The 23,209-nt window shown below is 43.9% G+C and overlaps 1 protein-coding gene across 8 annotated transcripts in view; it reads right to left on the reverse strand.

The window, feature by feature from the left end:
* The window catches only part of PITPNM2 (phosphatidylinositol transfer protein membrane associated 2), a 131,261-nt gene that overhangs the window by 43,931 nt on the left and 64,121 nt on the right, over positions 1-23,209 (reverse strand). For 7 of the 8 annotated variants that reach the window (XM_034068009.1, XM_034068007.1, XM_034068006.1 and 4 more), the window contains exons 3-6: positions 21,513-21,686; positions 6,106-6,320; positions 4,402-4,523; positions 2,545-2,778 (exon numbers count right to left, since the gene is read on the reverse strand). In XM_034068009.1, coding sequence (XP_033923900.1) covers positions 2,545-2,778; positions 4,402-4,523; positions 6,106-6,320; positions 21,513-21,590 — 649 coding nt within the window. In that variant the 5' untranslated portion in view covers positions 21,591-21,686. Of the gene's footprint in view, positions 1-2,544; positions 2,779-4,401; positions 4,524-6,105; positions 6,321-21,512; positions 21,687-23,209 lie in introns of those variants that run through there. The other variant, XM_031045515.2, reaches the window with a different exon arrangement.

The raw sequence follows: 23,209 nt of genomic DNA on the forward strand, positions 1-23,209 counted from the left end.
CAATGGGCAGTGCCCTTCTTGATGAACTTTCTCATTAGAGCTTTAGTGAAGCTTTCTGGATCCACTTCCACTTCATCACTGCGCAACAGTTTAGGCACATTTAGCCTAAGACACAGTGGCTTAGACAAAGCTCTGGCTGTTGGGATGGGAACACACTTTGCCATAGTGTATAATCAATAATCCATACATAGTCAACACAATTGTGTACCAACAAAAGAACCACGGCCCACATGCACCATTAGGAAGCAAGTGGGAGCAGAACATTAGGCAGTGCCAGTCCAATTAACCTTAAACTCTATGGGAAAGGAGTAAAAAAGCATACAAGTCTTCCAGCCAAGCAGACTAATAGCCCACAGCTCCAGTCTGTGTCCCAGGCTGTCACAGCGCTCAGTAACTGTCCCATTAGTCATCAGAAAAAATGGCTCTTGCATTCAGTACGACTGAGAATGTTTCAACACCATCCCCCAGAGTTACTCCCTATGTGCTCAGTAGCCTTTCTCCATATCACCATCCATCCATCACTTAACTCAGACGCGGTCTTCATTCAATCCATTCTCTAATTTTAGGCTGCGCTTTAAGTACCGCTTCCTTGCCTTGGGCAGAGTCTGGATCCTGCTCTTGGTTTCTGCCTTTGTCTTCTCGCTGGCTTAGTGACCCTGCACAGAGCATTCTAATGCCCTAAGAAACAATTTGCAGGAGCTGGGAGCAGAGGAACCAGGAGGAAAACGCCAAGGAGAGTCTGGAATGCCAAGAACATCTCTGGCACCTGAGAGCCTCTGGTGGCACAATGCACAAAGTTCTCCATCTGCTTTCAGCCATGAGTTGGATCTGGGACTTGGATCAGCATTGTAAGCCTGGGCAGTCATGTTGCAGCCCACATCTTTTCAACTTCAGCATCCTCATACCTCGCTGTCTTAGGTACATGTGCTATGGCACTTCTCCAACTCACTAATGGCTTTTCCATGGCTATCCCATTGCAGGGGGAAGCTACACATCTCCTGTAGACATCCAAAGCTTTTGCTTTCATTCTTCACTCACTCAACTTTTGTCTTGCCTTAAAGACTTTTCTGGTTTTATGCATCTTAACCACTTTGAAAAACAGCATTTGCCATCATTATAACAGTGGAAAGGCTTTTGAAAGGCAGACAATGAGCTGGCTCCAATCTCCGCACAGCCTCACTCAAGAGGAAAATGGCAGGCAATCTTTCATGAAATACAAAAGAAACCTTTCTAAGGGACCACAGTTTAATCTATGCCAAACACCTCTGAACAACTGAAGAGTCACATGCTTCTTTTTAATTTAACAGATACAATGGAGTTGTTATTCTGCCCCCATGTTTTGCAGTGTACACTAAGTTAACCCATGTCACCGAAGCACCAAGGGAGCTCATTGCAGAGAGCTAATTGTAACACAGGCTATAAGAGGTAAAAACTTCCATTTGTGGGTAAAGTAAAACCAAGGGAGCTTTAAGAAAGCAACCTGTGATTATTCAGTGGTGAACACGCTATTTTTTCTTCACTGCTCTATGTTTTCCACATCAGCTCTCAGGAGCATGGTATGACTGAAAGGAGCCATAAGATTACATACACCAGCATCAGGCACTTCAAAGAAGATCTGTGTATAAAAAGGACAGCTGTAGAGGTCATGTAGGAGGATTTACTGTGTACAGAAAGCAGGTAGTATCCTTTACACAACCTTTCTTTGGCCTGTTCTTCACCAGAGGACAGCCACAGCTCTGCACTTTCCAGAGATGGGAATGACTTTTAGCTCATTCTTTAGGCTTTCCACCAGGCCACAGATCCTGTCTCTTGTGGCAAGGCTCAGAAACTACATCAGCTGTGTTATAGACCTTTCTGCAAAGAACAAACTGCTGTCAGCACTGCCACACCTGCACTGTCTCCACTGAGTTACTTCTGGGACACAAATAATACCCTCCTTAAAAGCATTGACCCAAGGATGATGTCTCAAAGCAGCACATTTACTCACAACTGAGAGCTACCAGTGACCCATGGTGGGTCACAGCACAGTGAGGTGGGGAGCCCTGAACACTGCAGCATGGGGGGCAGAGAGGCATGGCCACACCAGCCATGTCACAAGGCAGGTAGAAACTAGGGATGCTCCAGGGAATGGTTTCTGGAACCCCTCAGGACTCAGAAGTGAAGCTTATTTCTTCAAACAGCCCTTCAGGATTTTGTTTAAAATAAGGAAAACTGTCAGATTTTGAGAGTGATCTGGCAAAATTTAACAGACAAATCCTTATCTAGAAAGGATTTAGAGAATAGATTTAGAGAATGCAAGATGTTGCCTACACAGGGCTTGAAACCCTTTCAGTGGCTACACGTGGTTTGGATTCATACATGCCACAAGTAATAGGATAACATGGGTTTTTTCTGAACTGACTCACAGCTCTGCAAAGGAGTTAAGAATCACTTCACAGCCATCTCTTGGGATAGGAGACACTGCACAGACCTCACCTCTGTGTTTCAGGTCAGAAACAACATTAAGGAGTTGACAGTGAACAGTGCAAGACTATAAATACTCACCAACATCATGGATAAACCGCTCGATTTTCGACTGCATCCCCCAGTATCTGAACTCGACTTTACACAGTTTATATGCACACATGATGGGGTATTTCCCAGGGTTGTTCTTGTACTCTTGAATCCAGTCTTCTGAGAGGGGCCCTCTTTTAGTCTTCACTGATTTATACAGCTTGGGATCCTCCTCGACTTTATATTCATGAGGAGGGATAGGATCTTTAACAATATCAATAGGGTCTATAGAAAGAGAAACAACCGTTAGACATTTCTTATTCCTGAACAAAATACCATTTCTAAGGAGTTCTTTCTGTTTCAGTAAGCACCAGAAGCATTGCAGCAGCTTCGTTTCATTTTAATTACACTTGAACATCTGATATTTAAATTGTTTATACATTGCTGCTGGGCAGTGATCAGCTCTAGCAGAGGAACTAGGATGCAGTTACAGCAAACAGAGGCTTTGCTCCTATTAAATGTGCTTCCCACAGTGACAGCAGATCTCCAGCACCCTGGCAGATCAGCACACTCCATCTCTCCAGCTCCAAAAGGATCTTTTACACATTCCATCTTTCAGCTTTCCTAATATCACTCAAGTGCTACAGCTCTGTGTCAGCTGAGATGGTTAAATAAACCTGCCCTTTCTTAGACCTGTTATGGAGAAGACATTCCCCATTGCACATCTTATCTTTGGAGTCCATCAAGTGAGGTTACTGATAACTCCTCACATGCCACTGTTGGAGCAGATGTACTATGGGAGGCAGAAAGTTTAACTTCAGTGCTCATTAACACTTCAGTGATGGAGAAGTGGGAACTGCAATAGGAGCAGAGTGAATGAACGTAGTTTAAAGACCTGCAACCCCCACCCCAGACCTCAGGAGAAGCATCTGAAGTTAGGGCAGGATCACACTTCCCAAGAAACAACAGCTCTTCTGACACTTCTCAGTGAGGCAGCATGACTCAAACCTATTTGTTCAGTACTGAAAGCCCAGTCAGATAGGATGAGGAACAAGGACAGTCAAACTGAAGTTCAAATCAAAGTTGAAATCACCTAACACTCAAGTAGGACTTCACAGGGTTACTGCCACATCCCACGCATCAACAGTGCTCAAGAAGCCAGAGCAGCCACTAGATGTCATTCCCCAGGGCTCAGGCACAGCACAGGACTGCCAGAAGCCAGCCTGAGCTCAACACTTCTCCAGCCTCAGCAGCTTCAGAGCAAGGGATGCTTTTAGTCCTGCGTGGCTGTCACTGCCATGCAGCCAGGTCTGGGAATGCCACAGGCATGGACCATGATGGAGCAAGAGAGAGGAAGAGCTGACTCTTGCCATTCTCTTCCTTTTCATGAGATGTTTCCTTTTGCCTTTTCTCATTAAATCCTTACATATATAAGGCTCATTAACTGAATCTTCTAAAGGCAGCTGTGAAGCTGAAGCACTAACCTGCAAGACTAAAAGGGGAGGAAGCAAAAATGAAATACACCTTCATGTTTCAGAACTGCAGACAGGACTGATTTTGATATAGGCAAAGGAGCTACACCATTATACAGCAATACTTCCCTCTTCTGAGGTTATTTCTACTTATTATCCCCAAGATCATTAGATGACTTACTTCCCTTGGGAACTGCACAAATAAGACAGGAAAGCATCAGCTTCAATTTCCAGATGGGGATTCAAATGATTTCCATGTGATTTACATCAAGTCTAGAAGAGAACTCAGGTGTCCTCACTCCACTTGATGTAACCCTACCCCCCAGTCTGATACCAACAGTGGTGCAGATGTATGTTGAAGGGGGGGGAAGGATGGGATATACTAAGCAAAAAAAGAGCAGAATAAAGGAAAATATAAAAGAAAAAGGCTATTCACCTAGAATGGTTTGTCTTTTTTCTGCAGGAGAAAGGTTGAACACGTTGACATGGTCTCCTGGATCAGTTTTGTAGTAGGTCTCAATATCAATAGAGAACTTCTCCACAAAAGGACACGTATATCTGAAAGTGAGAACAATGCAGCTTAGAGTAAATCCGGCTTGGCAAGCAGAGAAAATGCTTTCCTAAGATGTACAAAATCAACCTCAAATCCAAGCCAGCCCTCATTCATGTTTTACTTCTGATATGCTTAAAATACTGATAGGAGAGATTCAAGAGATTTTCTTTAATAACTTCTGTAAGACAGGAGCTCTCCTCAGACATGTGGCTTCAATGGAATAGCTCTGGCTTAGTATAACCCCAAGCCCACAGCAAAGGGGTGGGCTCCCCATGAGATGTTATATGGATTACAGGTGAGAAGATACCAATGTACCCCACACAGTTACTGCAGACTGGGCATCCTCATTGACCAAGAAATAACTTCCCAGCTGGTAAGAGGCAAGTAGAAAGCCCCAGTGGACCACCAAGTTGTGTCACTTTGCAGACACTGACAAACCCCTGCAATGTGTCCCCTCCAGGATACTACACCAGGACAGATTGCTTTTAAAGGACCACTTCGCAGCAAGGAGATAACTTCTGGGTCTATTATTACTAACAAGTTATCTTATGACACAGCTATTAATACATAGACACCCTGGAAATACACCTCTACCCAGAGGAAAGCAGAGCTCTTGCTTGGAACCTGTGGCACTGTTGCAGTGCCAGGTTTCCTGGCCAACTGATTGACTCATGGGCATTTCAAGAGAATAGATAAAAAGCAGACTGGAAGTGGACTTTAATCACTTGAAAGTCAGACAGCTCCATTATATTTAGTCACGAGCAACTGCCCATATGCAGACACTGTCTCCCCACCCTTCCCCAGACTAAAGTTCCTTGTAGAAACCAGCTAAAACACAACTATGAAACCTGATGAAAACCAAAATACCCATGAAAGCCTTTTTATTATGCAAGTTGACAGCAATATGAGGCTTCTAAACCTAGAAAAGAGCAAATGCTCTAAACCACAGTAATTGGCACAAATGCTATTTATTCCATGGTATCTGAAGTCCTTCCAGGCAAAATCAGCTGAAATGAGCAGGTCCCAGAGGACTCTGCAGAGCCTCTGGCTCTCTTCCCTTCTCAGGGTGAAAACCACAAGATGTAGGTTTGTTATTTGCTAGCTAAATGACAGCAAAGACAGCTCCCAGAAAAGAAGCACCAAATGTATTTATTAAGCTTTCTCCTCTCACACTTTCCCCCCCTTGAGCAAAAGAATCCTGTCTTTCTTGACAGTGTTCAACATGACAACTGTCCCATTACCATGTACATTTATAACTTCACTGAGCCAGCAGATATCTGCAGTGTTAAGGAGAACATGCAGTGCAGGACACAAGCCTAAATAGAAACCATTCAAGATTTCCCACGCTTCGATGGACAAAACAGCTCACATTTTAGAGCCACCAGCCACAAGAGTCTCAAGCACACACGCAGTCAGCCTGGGGAACACTCACACTCCTGACATTAAGCACTGTGTAAGAATTTAGGACTCGAGCCCACTTCCTCTAAAGGACATTACTACAGATGGAAGAGATGCTACTGCCACAGAGTGACATCAAATCTTCTCTCTAAGACAGGGAAACAGCTCTGGATATTTTGCTAAGCCTACCTTGTCCTTGTATAAGGATATGCATTCCATGACTCCTCTTCGACTCGCAGAGCTGCCTTGGGCAATATTGACCGAAACCAGCTGGGTATGTGCATACCAATGTGGTACACTTTGTGAGTATACTGCCCATTGCCTCCAGGTCCATCCACGTATGGTCTGTTCTCCAGGATCTCCACTCCACTGCCTTCCCCACATGTCTCCTCCCTGCTCTTTTTCTGAAAGGGAAAATATATCAGGAAGTTAATCCTTTCAGTGCATCTTAGGCACCAAGGTTACAAAGCACCTGAATGCTGGGGATGGTTTCTAGGACTCCTTTTGAGCAGAGCTTCATAGAGACAGCATAACTGTAGCAGCATCCTGGCTGTAAGACTACCAAACCTAGAGACTGTAAAGGAAAAGATTCAAAAGCTCCTCTGGCCAACACAAGAACAGAGATTTGATTTATTATGGATCCTGTAAAGAAACTGGATTTGGACACAAAGAGACAGTTTGAATGGAGACCCAGTGACACATCAATTCCAGCTCCTGTAACAGGTTACACATCGCTCTTCCCCAGAGAACACCAAACCTTGGCTCCAGCTGTGAAGCACCCAACAGCACAAAACCCTTTTGTATCAGCAGACATGGCAAAGGAGAGTTTGTCCAACCAAGCACACTCTTGTGGTGTGGTATCAGCATGAAGGATCACACACACACACTCAGTGCAACATCACAGTACAGAAGACTACTCATGACCTAAACCCACAGGACCTGGGGGCTTGTTGCTTGTGGGCTGGCATGGCAGCAGCTCTCCAAGAACAGCTTGCATGCTCTGCTCTGCTAATTAAGATATTTAGAAGGAACAACCCAAGTTTGCCAGAATGCACACAGCATCCCCTGGCAGCCTCCAGATTCTGGCTTCCTTGTAGTGTTGTCCCTCATTGGGCAAGCTGGCAGAAATTCCTCCAATAAGAAATAGTGATTTCAGTGCTTCGAAGAGGAGCTAGAGGCAAAGCAAACATTTATCCGTTTCTAGCACATCTCAGCAGCCTGGATGATGTGGAACCTCCTCCATTTCCATACAACAGATTACCATTGTTAGTATTTTGCATTTGAGAGCACAGGACTTTCAAACTTCAGAGCAAATCAAAGGGATTTGATGCAAGAAGCAACCGCTAAAGAGAACACAATAACAGCTCCTCAGTTCTGGCATGCAAACAATACAAAGGATAACATGGGTTAGCAGAAAACGATTAATAAGATGCAAGAGATCAGCTTCTCCTCTTTTGAGCGCAGGCTGATAAACCAACACTGCTATTTAGAAGTAAACAGCCCTCTTTTTAAAGAGCTTTCAAGCAATTTGAGGTTTAAACAGCCATAACCAACAAATCTCAGTAACTGACAACCCAAAGAGTCGTGTTTCCCACCCCACAAACTGCAATAGCCCTGTGAAAGAAAAGCACTGGTTTTAACAGCTGATTTCTAACATTCAGCTGGCACTTCATTAAAACACACATCCTCTTAAAACAAATTACGGCCTTTCCGTTCTTATATAAGCACTGACCAAGTCCTGTGCAAATATTTATGACAATAACATTAAATAATCTTGATGACCCCAAAAGCTCTGGTTAATTCAAAGGTCTCGGCAAAGGCAGGGACCCAGCAGGCACAGTGAATGTGTCAGACAGAATAATAGCACAGCATCTGCTCCCAAGAGTTGATACAAATTATGGAGATCTAGAGCTTTATTATATGGCAGAAGCACGTGGCAATCATAACGAGGGGAAAGATGGGTTGTCTTCATGCCAAGTTATCACATGGAGAGTGGTGCACCAGCTGGATGTAAAACTCCATTCGAGATTGCACTGTTAGCAGCAATTCCAGTCAAATCTGAAAGTCCTCATTTGGGACAAAAACCTATTTAGGAGGGTTTGTGAAAGAAATGCACAGCACCAAGAGGACTCAGCATCTCCCAGGGCTGTGCCAAGCAGGTCCTACACAGAACTGGGTCCCCAGATTTAGAAACACTTGTACTGAGTCAGAAAAGCAAAACACTGAAGATTTAATGGCCACAGTTGATATGAAAATAGATAAAAATACCCTCTAGGCTTTCTTTCTCAGAATGCAATCTCATACTCTTCCTGTCAGAGCTACATCTGAGATATGCCTTATGCCTTGCCTTCCTTTATAGCTCTCCACCTCTTGCAGCTCTCCAGAGGGCCATGCAAGGGACCAGCGCTTCCATAACCATAAGTCTGAAGGTTCAAGATCCTTTGCTGCTGATTCAGGTCCCATTAAACAGATAAGCAGCAGCCAGGGAGCTCTTCTGCAGTATGTATTCCTATTACTGAAGCCCACCCTGCAATGCCATGTCACCCTTGCTTAATACACTTCCCAAAACGCCTCTTCTGTTACCTGATGCCTTGAAGATGGATCAAAGCAAGAGGTTTCTCCCCAACTTGATCCATTTGAGGACACTAAAGACAAGGATTCAAAGCAAAGCCAGGCTCCCTCATTTAGCCAGTATGGACAAAAACCTCTCTGTATGAAGGTGGGTTCTCATCCTACAGCCAGAACCCTGCTGAACCCCAGGATCAGCCAGTTTTCCCTTTACACAAATACTTCCACAAGCAGGTTTTCTACATGACCTGGCAATGCTAACACTGCTTCTCAGAGCTGTCTGATCGTGGGAGATGTGATGGGTGACACGGTGTTATGGGCCCAACACTTCTTGAGGGAAGGAGGGAAAAACCCAAATTAACTATCTGTGGAAGTCAGTTTGTGTCCTACTTCTCATTTCTGGTTATCTTATTCACTTCTATGCACCTGCAGGAGACCATGAACCCTATTCTGAGAGCAGGGCATGCTTCCTCCTTCAGCCTTTACAGATGTCCAACTCCAGCCCTCTGTGTCTTTCACCCAGTTGAAAGCTTTAAGCAAATGATCTATGTAAGATATGACAAGGAACAGCAAGAACATTTAATTGATGAATGTGAAATAAGAGCTGCACCTTTGCATGACAGAACCATTAGAGCTGCAAGGTTTATATCCCAACCTATCTTTTGAGCCAGGAATTGTGAGTCAGGCCAATTTATACTTAAAACACAATATAGCTTCTTGTGGGAAGGAGTGTATGAACAAAGAAAAACTGCACACAATAAACCCACATGAAGCTGTTCCCCAGCCCTGCCTGCTCTCATACTTACCAGTTAGCCTGCTGAGAAGGCAACAAGCCGCAGTGAGGTCAGGAAGGACCAAAGAGTCAGGTTAGATGGTAAACAGGACAGTTACTAACCAGTCACATAGACAGTGAGAAGATGCATTTCTCAGACAACAGAAACCAAGACATCAACCACACACACTTGAGAGACCAGGATGATAACCTCTGTGTGTAAGTGTACCATGAAACTACGCCACTTATGGAAGCGAAGAGCAATTTGCTTTCCAGCCATACAGCCTCTTCATGTCTGCTGTGACTCAGCTACAGCATGGAGTGTATTACAAGGAATTGGTCTGTAAACAACAATTAAAACCCAACCATCGATCAGGAAAGCATTTGGCTTGAGCAGTGTGTGCAAACCCTCTCCAAAGGGTGTTTGTCTGCTGGGAGGGGCAATTGTGCAGGCATTTTAGGGTCAGTCTGGAACGTTTCAGCCCCATAGACCTATGCCCCTGTGGGAAATGCTTTATTTTGTTGTTACTACTGCTGTTAACTGACAACAGAATCTTCTCACTCTATAAATAACTGAGGAATGGTCCCCAACAGAATCAAAGAGTAGCTAACAGCCTTTATATGCAAGTTATCTATGCTGTAATCACAGCAAACCATCTTATATTGTATTACAACAGGAAATCCAGCCATCCTTTAGAAGTCCCTCTTCTGCTGATGACACTCCATGTTCTGCACAGCCCCATCAATAGCTTTCCAGGACAGATGGTGACACAGATCCCTTCCAGCTAAAGTAATAGCATTAAATCACTCATAACAGGGAACCCAGAGAAGCAGATGCACCATGATTAGCAAGAATGCCAGTTACTTAAAGGCTTCTATTAAAATAAATCTCCTGGCACAGCAGCATAGCATGGGACACAGCACATGACCTCACCACAACAATCATAGATGAATAATTCCTGTGAATGTCATGTAAACACTGGGCTAGCCTAACCCCATTTCTCATCTGCCCTTCACTACAGGAGACAAAAGGCTGTACATAAAGCCTTCCACTAGCAAAGACAGGTTGAGCAGTTCTCAGATTCCATCCCCTTTCCCATGCAGAAAGGAGCCTTGCTATCAGTTAACAACATGGAGCACTTCTTGCAAAGCCTTAGTCCAGCAAACTTCATCTGGCTCAGATGAGTGGGACCAAATGACTAAATGCCACTTGTATGTGGGTACAGCTCAGTAAAGGAATGATGGCTAATGGCCCCATAACTTGAGGAGTCTCACTACAGCTGGAGGAACAGCATTCCCACAGCAAGAATGCATAATGCTGGATAAAACAGCTAAGATGTGCTTTATTGGACTGGCTGGAGGAATACAGAAGTTAGGCTCTGGAATTTAAACTTGCCTTGTAGCGTTTTGCAGCACTGCAAGTGGCTCTGGGGTTTGGGTTCTCCTAAAGTTTGGGGTTTTGTTATAGTAACTTACAACTCTGAGCAGTGCAATGGTACTGCAGAGGGCAGTGAAGAGAGGGTAGGTTGCATGGTGGTCATAGGCAAGCCAGGCATTGTTCTAGCTTATCAAATAGATTATAGCTATAATCTTACCTTGTTTACCACTGATTACTGTTTACAGTACAACCCCTCAACCTGAGTAAGTTAGAGAGTGATTACAAAAGGTTGACTTGCTTTAGCTTCATGATGGAGTTTACTGGTGGATGAAAGCAATATATTTACACAGTACCAGTGGCCTACTTCAATGATCCATGTGAGTTTTGATTTGAGATTATTCAAATGATGAAGACTGACAGCATTATGCTTGGTGGACCTATTGTCCATGGGTAACAAAGACACAAATCACTGTCTGTAAACAATAACCAGAAGGTATGTCAGTATTTTTCCCCTCCAGCTCCCAGTTGGCAACAGGGTATTTTGATAGTCCAAACTAATTCTTCTGGGAAAAGCCATTAAAATAACACTGAAGACTTGGGATATTTGTTTTTTATCCCATACACAGATATAGATACAAGAAGTTTACAACCAGTTGATGGTTTCAGTTAACGATGACAGCAAACAAAGGCATCTATGTAACCACTGAACAAGAACACGACAGCAAATATCCTCAGAGGACCCTGCTAACATACTTGCTCATGCTGCTGTGGCAAGAAAGGCCAAGAAAACATTCTCTTTGGCCAATTACTACTTCTTTATAGGCTTGGATATTAAGGCTACCACAAATGCCAATTAAGTTCCCAGAAACAGACCTGCCCTTTGGGAACCAGAGAAAGCCTAAATTGCCTCACGCAATCCATCAGACAACAAAAATGCCTGAAGCTGCTTAGGACAGATGATCTCTGCCATCATTGGATAGGTTCTTAGGACCTGGTTTCACTAATCACACCCATTTTTAAACCTTTTTCTATTCAGTTTTAGAAGTACAAAGGTAAAGGTTGAGTTACAAAGTTTAGGCTTGGGGAGGAATAAACTACTTGTTTTCAACCTCTTGCATACATTAAGGGGAAAATATTCCCAGCTATCTCCAGCTGGACATTACTGACAGAGATTTCACTCTTTAATTCACTTTTCAAAGTGCTGCCTTCTTCCCATCACCAGCTGCCTTCCTTGACGTGCTACAGGCAGCAGCCTGCCAGCCCTCATCATCTCCTACCTGCAGGCACTGTGCAAGAGCAGAAGCTGCATCACTAAGAAGGCACCAGTTAGATGATGACCTGAGCCTTCTACAGAAATGCTTGGAGAGGTTATAAGCAAAGCAGCCCGTTAGCCTCAGCCGTGTCTCTGGGCTCATTGTGGCGATGCTAGCATTCAAACACCACAAATAAACCTGCATGACAACAGATGCACAGTTTCAGCCATAGCTGCTGCAAGCCAGAATGAAACAGCTCCTAAAAACCAGAAAGCCAGAGACAGAGATACTGGAAAATACCAAAAGATGCTGAAACTAAAACCTGGTTTATTCTTAACACGTTTTCCTGTGCAGGATTTCTGTACATGGATAACATGTACACTGATGATGTGCATGCACCTGGGTGTATCCGTTCTATCTTCAGCTGCCTCTTGCTGCGGTATGACTCAGCTCTGGGTTCTGTTAACCACTCCTTTCTGAGCATTCAAACTGACATCTAATTCATTACAAGCAATCTGCTTTCACCACTGGTAACCTTCTGCCTGCTGATACAGAGATCTGATAGACCAGGCACCATTCATGGTCAGTATTTATGGCAGGTAACCAAAAATCAGGTCTTTGCCAACAAAATGTTGCCTTACCCTAAAAGTACCACAAAGTTCTACTTCCCAAGCTGGTTTTTATAGGTTTTATCTTTTAAAAATGTGTGTGTCAAAGACCTGAAACACTCGATTAAAATCATATCACCATAACCAGGGTGATACCTAAACGAGAAGCTTTTCTTAGTGTGAAAGAAGGGAGCAGAGAGGATGGCACTATTCCACTTCCAGAAGCCAAGAAGGAGAACTTCTGATCAGATCAAAACCAACATAATTTAGTCAGTGCATAAGATGTTCTAAAAGCAAACAGGAAGTTACATGAATTAAATTAAACATAAAAACCTGGCTTACAGTTATTAATGCAGTAGAGAGCTGAAATGGAACATCACACACAACGGCCACACTCAGAATAGCTGAGTCCTCTCACGTTAAGGATGATGGAATCAACAAGAGTTCATTATTCTGAAGGGGGGAAAGTAACCTGAATACACATTGCTGCTGGCAGGGCACGTCAAGCACCCAGATCTTTCAAGCTTCATTTCAGCATCCTAACCATGATGTGGCAGTCTTCTCCCACTGGGCTTGAGTAGGGACCTTCACCAAAATACAGCAAAGCAGTCCTCAAACAGGGAAGACGTAGAACCTTCTCCACTCTAATTTTGCAGGAATTAAGCACAGTCCTAATGGTTATATTGGAAAGACTGGTTATGGTTATATTGGGAAGTGTAAAATGTAGCCAGGAGTTAGGAACCCTGATACCCCAGGGGTGGGTTTTATAGTACTTTTGAACCTGCACTATGTAAGGTACAAGTAAGAAATGATCTACATCAAGTTGGACTGACAGTCCTTCAACAGCAAAATTGCTCGAGGACAGTAAAGGACTTTTGGGGTTTGCTCTTGTTAACTTAAAGCAAGGCTTTCCATATCTCATTGTGCACAACCAGGTTGGCACTACATTAACAGGGAACCAAGTCCAAACTCAACAGGGCTTCCCACTCTCTCCAGTAACACTTTTCCTGCCCTTTCAGGACACCGCAGGACCACATTTCTGTTTACACCATGTGCACCACATTACAAATACAGGCAGCTTCAAACCAAAGCATCTGTTTCCATGGCGATGGGACTGCATCAGCAATCCACCGGGTTTAGTTTAGGCCATCTTCACTCAGGCTTGAACGCTGCACACAAATCATTGCTCTAACAGCAATGCAAGTGATGTCACTAGTAACCATGGTGCCCACAGCAGAGGTTTCCATGTGCCCTTTGTGCTCCAACACACCTCCTTCACGCATGACAATGATTTTAATCCAATTAATGCTGGTAAAGAAAAATAATACATGAAGGGCCAGTGTCAATACTTCTTTAGCAAAGGAAGGTTCATTTGAGTCAATGAGATAACGATCAGAACATGAGGCTTTACAACAGCACTTTGACTCCGAGCCTCATTGCGGTGTACACATTGGAATGACCTGAAACCCCAGGGAGAGGGGAAAGAAATCTGTTCCTTGTCAATGGCTTCAATAAAGGCAAAAAAGCAGCTGTTCTAAACATCCTCCTTCTAGGTTTGAATAGTGTACAACGTGTTTCATTCCACCTAGGCAAATCCTCCTTCCCCAAACACTGGCTCTTCGCTAGCAGAACATAAAACCCAGTCTTAAGTGTCCCTAACATCCAGTTGAAAACAAACAAAAGGAGTCCTAAAATGAGAGAGAGTTGTAAAGTGTAGAGGGAAATGAGAAGAATCCCCATCCTAGCAGAAACCTGGCCATAATGCTATGAAAAGACTGCCCCTTTCCAGGCTCCTGTATCAGGTGGCCAAGGAGTGCAGCTCGATCAATATAGAAATACTTGACATTTCATAGAGACCTAAAGCTTTGCTGACCATGCACACAGCCTCCTCTAACCCTAACCCTAATCCATTCACATTACAGATCAGGGACCCTCCTTCACATCCCTGCCTGACACTGCGACTGGAAGGTCTGCAAGGAGCTGCCATCTGATCATCCCCCTGCCTGCAGCAGGGATATTATGGGGCTCTTCCCTCAAGTTTACCAGCAAGAATTGAGAATATCGCATAGGAATTGCTGACCTCTTGCTGCATGCTTATCCCATTATACAATCACTATGTAATTCTACCTTCGAGGAGATATGAAGCACACAAGGAGAAAGATGAAGAAGTCACTCATGAAGGACCTTCTTGTCAGAGAGAAGCACATGTAGAGCTGCTTTCTGATAGGAGATACATTAGTGTCCAGAAGATAACAGGCCTGTTCCTGCCACCCCTTCACTCTCCCAAGAGCTGTACAAGGTGAGGGTCACAGCTCTTTGCAGCTGTAAAAACCTTTTCCTCCTGGGTTTCCAGCCCCAAATACTGCAAGACTCAGCCAGCAGAAGCAGAGCAAAGCTGAGCATGCAAAAGGCCCTGAAGAAGGGACAATTCTCACCCAAGCAAGTGCAGGTTATCTTCATCTGCAGCACCATGACCCTTGGCTGCTTTTCTCATGACGTATAACACATCCCTAAGAACAAACCCTACAAGTTAAAGGCAGGACAGGTTGTCAGCAGCAGACTCGCCCAAGACAGAGCAGAAATACGGGCAGCATCAGTCTGTACGGATGCTGTATGCACTGCGTTATTTAGAATCAGGTCTAGATATTAATGAAGCTGTTTGTACAAAACCAGGACATTTCGGGGACGATCAATTGTGCAGGACCATAACAAATGTACGGCATTAAGAGAACCATTCCCATGGCCACTCATTAATCACTCTGTCTTACAAAGACACCCTTACAAAGTTACACTCCTACAGAGCCAGGGCTGGATGTGCCAGAGGCACAGGAATTAGGAATCACTTTATTATGGAGATACCTCAAACTTGTTTACCCCACATGCTCCATCTTTCAAGACGTCTCCTACACTTCCAGCTCAGTGTTTCATCTTCCCTTGATTATTTCCTTCCCTGCCTTTAAACAGATTTTTCACTGTATTAACTATTCCACAGGCACTCTCTATGAGAGTTACTGTCCCCAGCTTAAGGGAGGTAAAAGCAAGTTGTCCATTATCGTATTGTGAGGCAGAGATGAAATTTCAGCTCAGGGTGTTTTGGATCAATTCTCTGGCTATATCGCTCGGATTTTAGGCACCCAGTGCAATTATTCACTAACAATAGGCTGTATGCTACAATACTGGAGGACTGGCTTAAAGAAATCCTCATGGTTTTCCTAATACTTAAATCATTATTTGCCTTCAGGTATTTGAAGAAGTGAGAACCTAATCTGCGTCAACAGCCAAGACTTTGTCCACACGTCAGAAATCTTCTTCCATAGGAATAAAGAAGGAAAAAGGATTTTTGACAGTCACAAGCTCAGTGGGATTATCTGTGCTGCATCCTGTATTCAAACGAGTACCAGTCTGAGGCTTGAATTAATTGTTGTGTTATAACCTTTACAGCTTCACTCAGTTTTGCTAGAGAAAGAGAGCACATGTGAACTGTCAAGGCAACACAGTTCACAACTCAAATCAATCTCATTTTCACCAGTAACAGCCAGTTGAAGAACTGCTCCAGGATAATGACTTCAAAATAAGGAAGTAAATGCAGAAAAGATGCTTGCTATTTTTGTCTGTTTCCCCAAAATGATAACCCATCACTGTCACCTGTGCAAATCAGACTGCACTGAACGTACTGGTACCGCCCTTGTTCTCAAAGCCAAGTGTCTCGCTCTTCTTTCAGAAGGATGCAAGCCCTCATGATCACACAGAAAAGGTTATGAGAACCAAAGGAAGGAAGGAGAACACAGAAGACACAGCTTTTCAATACTGCAGCCTAGAATTTGGCAGGAAACTTCAAACCAGGCTTTTGCTTTTAGACTTGTGATTCCAGGGTCTCAGGAGCTGTCAGCAGTGTCACTTGCTTTTCAAATGAAAGCATATATGTCTATCTGTCCAGATGGCCAAGGCATCTGCAAACGAAACAAAAATAATCAGCCATCCAGTTCTTCAGTGGCCAGAGATGAAGGGTTAGTTTGTTTTCCCCCACTCAATCAATGCTTCACCATCTGCTGAGCCTGCTGGCAGTTGCCAAGTGTAGCTAACAGTTTAGGGGACACGGCTTTTGCACCCAGGTATCAGGACATGGCCTCAAGAATTACCACCACCAAGCACACGTTTATGTCTGTTCTCAGAGGTGGTACCTGAGAGCTACATGCAAGTGAAGGATAAAACAGGACAGTGCAGGGGTCTGGAAACTGAAATGATGGATAAACCATCATCCTTCAGCAAAGAGGGAAGTGACTCAGGGTATTCCATCAGCATCACAGCATCATCACGCCTGGAAACACACTCTGATTTTTCAGGGAAGGCAATAAACACAAAGCCCTGAGGGAATGTAGAAGAGAGGCTCATGTTAAAAGATGAGAAGAGTCCTCAATTCCCAGGATCCTGCCCGAGATCAGCAGACAGTGCTGAGCAGATGGGTTCTCTCTAACAGATTGCCTCAAACAGGGGCCAATCCTTCTTCAGTCATAGACCCCTGAAGTGCTGAATAACATATTGAGTGTTATTAGCTTATAAGGATGACACAGCACCTTAAAATAAGTCTAATCCTCAAAAGGCAATCGCTAGGTCCAGAAGAATACTTATAAAGTACACCATCTTTGAAGGAAGATCACAAGGAAAATGAGGACTGGAGTTATTTACAGCAGAGATAGCAAGCTATGGACACTGATACAAAAATAACATTTAATAACAAGAGGAATCCTCTCATCTTATGTGAGGGTCAGAAAGGCAACAGTTTCTTGGACTCTTATGGCACATGGAACCACAGTAATGAATGTTATTAAGATGGTAAATGGACTGACCTTTGGCTAATACCACACTGATCTCTCTGACTAGCGCATTCAGATCTTGGATTACAAGCCTCTGTGAGACAGAGACTTTAAAGTGTGGGCTGTTTCTGGGCTGAGTGGAGATGTATCTAAAGGTAGGTTCCCTGAACACACAAGAAAAGGAAGCAAGTGTTACAGGAAAGTTATTGAGACACAAATGTGCAGCTCATTTAGAAGAGGAAGAATTAAAGGACTCTTTAGTAAGATCTGCTTAATGTATAACACAGAATGGTCCAATCCTTTGTGCATGACAGGCTTCATAGTCCTCAGAGAGACAGAAATACTGCACGTGCCTTTGATGGGATTGATGTGCAGAGACAGAGAAGTTATCCAGGACAGAGTCCTGGGCTCAGCGTTCCTGCAGGAAGAAAGACAACCCTATGGATGTTTACAGTCGTCCCCTCCATAACTGGTTTGTGTTTCATGAAACTCCCTTCAGGGCTCATCTCCACCTGCTTTCTGCTTATGTTAGTTTCCCCAGGTCAAGCTGCAGCTCCGATGGGCAACTCTTCCAGTCCTATGGGCAACTCTCAAGGTCAAGTATATCCAGAGATCTCTCACCCTTGGAAGCACTGGAGGATCTGAAATGTGTGTACTGATCCCTAGGAAAGAGTTATACCCCAAAACTATTGTCTAGAGAAGCAGTACAATTATTTCACTGTTTTGAAGTATTTTGCCCATTTTATGCACCAGAATAAGATCTGGTCACAGCAGGAAGGCAGATCACTCGCTCTGAGATCAGATATGAAGATTGGTATCTTTCAATTTGTATAGAAAAAGAGACCAAAACTCTTTTTCCATGAAGCAATATGGAAAAGCTAATGATGCAACATGGAAAAGCTAAGACCTAACTGCTGTGTGTTTAATGCAACAAGAGCTCCCAACCTGAAGACACTGACAGCACTGCATGAGAGGTTTCCCATGAAAATACAGATCTTGATAGGCTAAAACTTAATAGAGAAAACCAATTCAGTTCGGATCTGCTGGGCTGCAAGTGAAGGGTACATTAAGTCCTTTGCTTTAATGTAAGATTAACTTACTTATGGAAGAATTTAAGTGCTACTTAAAGTCTTTGTAGACAGTATTTCAGAAGGCAGCTGAAAGCAGCACTTAAGAGATTTGTTGTTCCACTTCCCTCACCCTCAAATAATATTATTATTAATGATGATGATGATGATAATAATAATAATGTTGATGCAAAGCAGCAGCCACTCACCTCCGTTTTCACAGCTTTATACACCAGCTTGGAGAACTTGAAGAGGAATTACAAAGCAACATGGGCACGCACACAGTGATTTATTGCGTGTCTGTCCTGCCTAGTGGTGCAGAGAACCAAAGAGGCTGGATTGTACAGTGCACAATGTTAATTCTCCCAGCCAATAAAACCTAGTAAATATGAGTACAGCCTGTCCCAGTTTAATGGAAGGATCCTTTGCTACCTGGATGTGATCACCAAATCTGGTGGAAATGTTTGTGAAGACTTCTAAGGAGGGATTGTTCTCTTCTGAAAGGAGACAAAGGGACTCTCCACTGTAAAGACCTCCATAAAAACACCTTTGAACAATGCCCATAGCATGCAGCTTGAGACTGAGCATCCCTAACTGCATGGCTTTGAGGCACTGCTTCCACAGAAAGGGTTCCCAGAGCAATTCCATGGGCTTCATCCCCCAGGTGAGAAGGTCCTTTTGGAAAACGTTCATTTGGAGGATGCTGAAATCTAGGAAAATTATTGGATTGCTCCTTAAAGAGCAACTTTATACCAACTGGCTTGGAGTTTAATGGGGATCTTCACCCATGAGCTTGAAGTTAAATCAATGACCAACTTGAAGCACATGCTTAAGGCTCTCAAAACCCCTTGGAGAGTAATTGTGACATCTCCTTTTTACACTGTTGGAAAACTGCTTCTCACACAACCAGGCTGACGAGTGTCTCCAGCACTAATGACACCATACCCAACCAATGCCTTTGAAATGAACCTTTTGCTTTTAAGAATCACGCCTCTCCCCAGGAGCTACTTGAAATCATTCTGTTCCATGTTTCAGGCAAAAGACTTCAGAAATGCCTCTACACAGATCTCTCAGCTTGTTCCCCTAAGGGAACAACATGCAGAACTCGCTTGTTCTGTGGCCCCCTTATGTGCTTCACAGGAGAAACAGAGCCATGAAACCCTTCCTCATTCTCTGGTAAGAATGGAAGTCATGCTCCCCACTGCTCTCACCCCAGTGCCTGCCTCAAAGACAAAACCTCCACTTTTAAATCAAACTGAAGGAAAAGACATTTGATAATCATGGCCCAAGGAAAGCTCCCACTGAAGTCAGCAGGAGCCTTTCCACCAGTTTCAGGAAGAGCTGAAGCAGATTGCTACCAGACATTAAGAAAGAGAATAGAAACTCCACATTCTACTCCTAAGTGGGATTTGTGGGTTTGTTATTTCATCTTTTCAACTCTGAGACTAGTATTTTCAGTATAAAGCACAGCTGAACTTTTCCTCTTGCTCTACTTGTACCCATAATGCAGCCAAGTCAATTGCTTGACATGCACTTCTCCAGCTCACCCAGATCTTGGGCTACATTCAGTGCTCCTGGCTTAACCTAGAACCCTCTGAAGGAGATCAGAGACCTGACTTGACACCAGCTGTTGCACCTGATCTAAGGGGAAACCTTACTTTGCTGCATATCAGTGCACTAGACAATTAGAGCAGGGCTGGATGGCTCCATTCAAGCAGCTTCCTGGGCCAGGGAACTTCCCCTTGAATGACACCCTAATGGCTTATCACATCCTTTGACATTCAGCTACCACTAAAATCACTGACAAGTGAACAAAGCAGAATCCAGTGTTCTGCATAAATGAAACAAAAAGAAGTATTTTAACTCTGAAAGTGAACAGCAAATTCAGCCCCTGTCCTCCACAACTCACACTGCCCACTTAAATACTCATCCTCCATTGAATCAGGAGGGCTCCTCCTTCTCAATCACATCATTCCCCTGTAAGCTCTGCTGCTTGCCGACAGCTTCTGCGTAGCTAACACACTGCTTCCATCAGCCTGCTTTGTTCAAAGCAACTGAAGTGTCAGGGAAATACACAAAGAGGAAGCCACCTAAGGAAAACGTTTACTCATTTATGCTAACGTTTATGTTAAACACGCAAAGATGAGACATTTATGTCAGGAAAACGAATTTGGTTGTTATTACTGTAAAACACACCCCATAGACTGTGTTAATAGTCAAGTCCAAGCACACGAGTCCTTACAGAAACACAGTTGGATGGTCAGGGATGAAATGGGGAAATGCTTGTGCTTTAGTTCAGGGAGTTTGGGTTTTTTCCCCTTTACTCATTTTAGGTTTTAAGCTGAAGCAGATATTTCTACATCACTTCATCCTGCCACAGAAAGCACGTCTGCAAACTCAGTATCAGATGTGTGTGAGCAAAACTGACTTTTATTTAAAGTGTGGGACAATGAAATAACACTTCAGATTCATTTCCTTTTATAAGTGCTCCTGGTTGGATTTCAAACACCCAGAGAATGTGGGCACAGAGGATTTGAGTTACAGAACCCCCAACATTTTAATTAACTGCTTTATTGCAGACAGGGAACTGAACAACAATTCCCACCAGTATTCAGAAGCCTATTAAAATAATCCCAGTTTTATGCCTAAACTGATTAGTATCTATTTCATAGTGGTACATAAGTGAAGAAATATTACATCTAAATACCACACACACTCCCCCCCAGATTCAAAATGATGCCTTCAGTTTACCCTCTCAAATTCATACTAGGCTGTTTCTTCCCAAGCCTTTAGTTTGCAGCTGGAACTGGGATGAGCAGTAACCAGAGTCTAAGTGGGAAGCAGCAGCTGCTTAAGCCCTATAGCTTGGTGACTTCCAGGTAGGTACCCACACACAGCTGGTCTCAATGCATCCTTCCACAAGCCATTGTTTCCTCAGGTAGGCCAAACAGAGGCTCTAATTCAGGGATAAGAGGAGGCACAGCAGGAAGTTTGTATCACTTCCCCCCCCTGCTCCTTTAAAAGCACACAGCAAATGCCAAACATAACACATCTAATCCTGCAGCAATGCCTCATGCTTCCACACAGAGCCCTGTGTTCCCCTGCACTCATCCACACGGGCTGAAACATCACTGACCTGTATCATGTAGAGCTGCGCGATTCGATACTCGTCCACGCTCATGGGCAGAGGAATACGATATTCCTTTATGAGCATTTTGAACCCAAAAATCCTTTGTCCGCTCAGACACACAATCCAGACGGTTTTAGTAAAGGCTCCTTAAATAATGGCAAGGAAATGCATTGAGGATCCCTGAAACAGAGAGAGAGGGAAAGGAGAGAAGCAGTTATTTTCCATCCTTATTGCAGAACATCCTATTAGGACAAAAACAAGAGCAAACAAGAGGCAAACATTAATTTCTGTAATAGCTATAAGCTTAACAGCAGAAAGGAGAATCCCTGGAGTGCTCCCAGCCCCTTGGGATCAAATTGAGCAGAATCTTTTACTATCATTTTTATTTGCTTCAGGGGATACCATCAGAGCTACCACCTTCCTGACCTCTGTCCCTGTACCAATCACGCTTTCATATGCAATAGCATCTCCATGGAAGAGATGGGACAAAAGCTCAAAATGAACAGGCAGACCTTCTGTTGCCAGACAATGAAGTATCTCTCCAATGTCAGCAACGCACCAGAGTTGCATCCACTCAAAGGTATCAGGTTTTATCTTCTCACATTCATTCAGCAGCAAGAAAAGGCAATAATTAGACTTCCTCGGTCCTCAGGAACACCATGATGAATAAAGTTATTTGAATTCTAACAATAAAGGCAGCAGAAATGTACTTTTCTTCCCTGCTTTATTCTGGATGACTGTCTTGGTAGGACCCCTTCTCTTTCACCTCCAAAGTATTCCACAGGCAAAATCCTGCTGCCACTGATGCTGATGCCAGACTCATTTTTGCCCCCCCGCTGCATAAGAATATAGCCGAAGATCAAACTGCAACATCAAAAATGCCACCATGCCTCAGCTCAAAGCAATGTAATGGAATTATTACTTAGGAATACAGGAAATAGAGCATTTACTACACCAACAGTTAAAGCAGTAACTTTGCAAATATTCTTAAAGCTCCCTTATGGGCTGGTGATAAAGACAATGCAATCATTACGGAAGGAAGGTAGGGAGGAAGGAGACGAGGAGGAGAGGACACCAGGAGTAAAGCTGTCTACCAGCACGCCAAATCAGCCTCAGCAGGATCTGATGAGCTCTCCTGGCACTCAAAGTGCTTGCCTGGTTCCTTCTTGTTGCCAAAATCTACCTTTCTGCTGTGCCTGCTTATTGGAGGTCTTCAGATACAGCTGCTGGAGTGAACACAGCCCCACACCCTCAGCCTGGGGAAAGGAAAACCAGCACACAACCAACTCAGCCAGTGGATTAAACCATGGTCTGGGAAACAGGAAGCCACTGCTCTCAACAGAACTCACCACTACTCAGGGTTTCCACAGCACTTCATCAACCTTTAATACGGTTTGGAGAGGTTAAAACACATGCCCACGATCACAGACCAACCCTTCTCTGGACCTGCTCCAGCACCTCAATGACTGTCTTGTAATGCAGGGCCCAGAACTGAACACAGGATTTGAGCTGCAGCCTCACCAGTGCCCATTGCAGGGGGTCAATCACTCCCTTAGTCCTGCTGTAAAGCCAATCCATCCCAGACTGACTCCTGGAATAGCAATTGCGCCGGTGCTACAGCAATCTATTCTCAAATGCAATTCTCTGGTTCATTTTATGCTGTCAGAACAATCTCTGTGTGTGAGTGGGGGGGTTAAAGAAAT

Source organism: Melopsittacus undulatus, chromosome 12, assembly GCF_012275295.1.
Source record: "Melopsittacus undulatus isolate bMelUnd1 chromosome 12, bMelUnd1.mat.Z, whole genome shotgun sequence".
Lineage (NCBI taxonomy): Eukaryota > Metazoa > Chordata > Aves > Psittaciformes > Psittaculidae > Melopsittacus > Melopsittacus undulatus.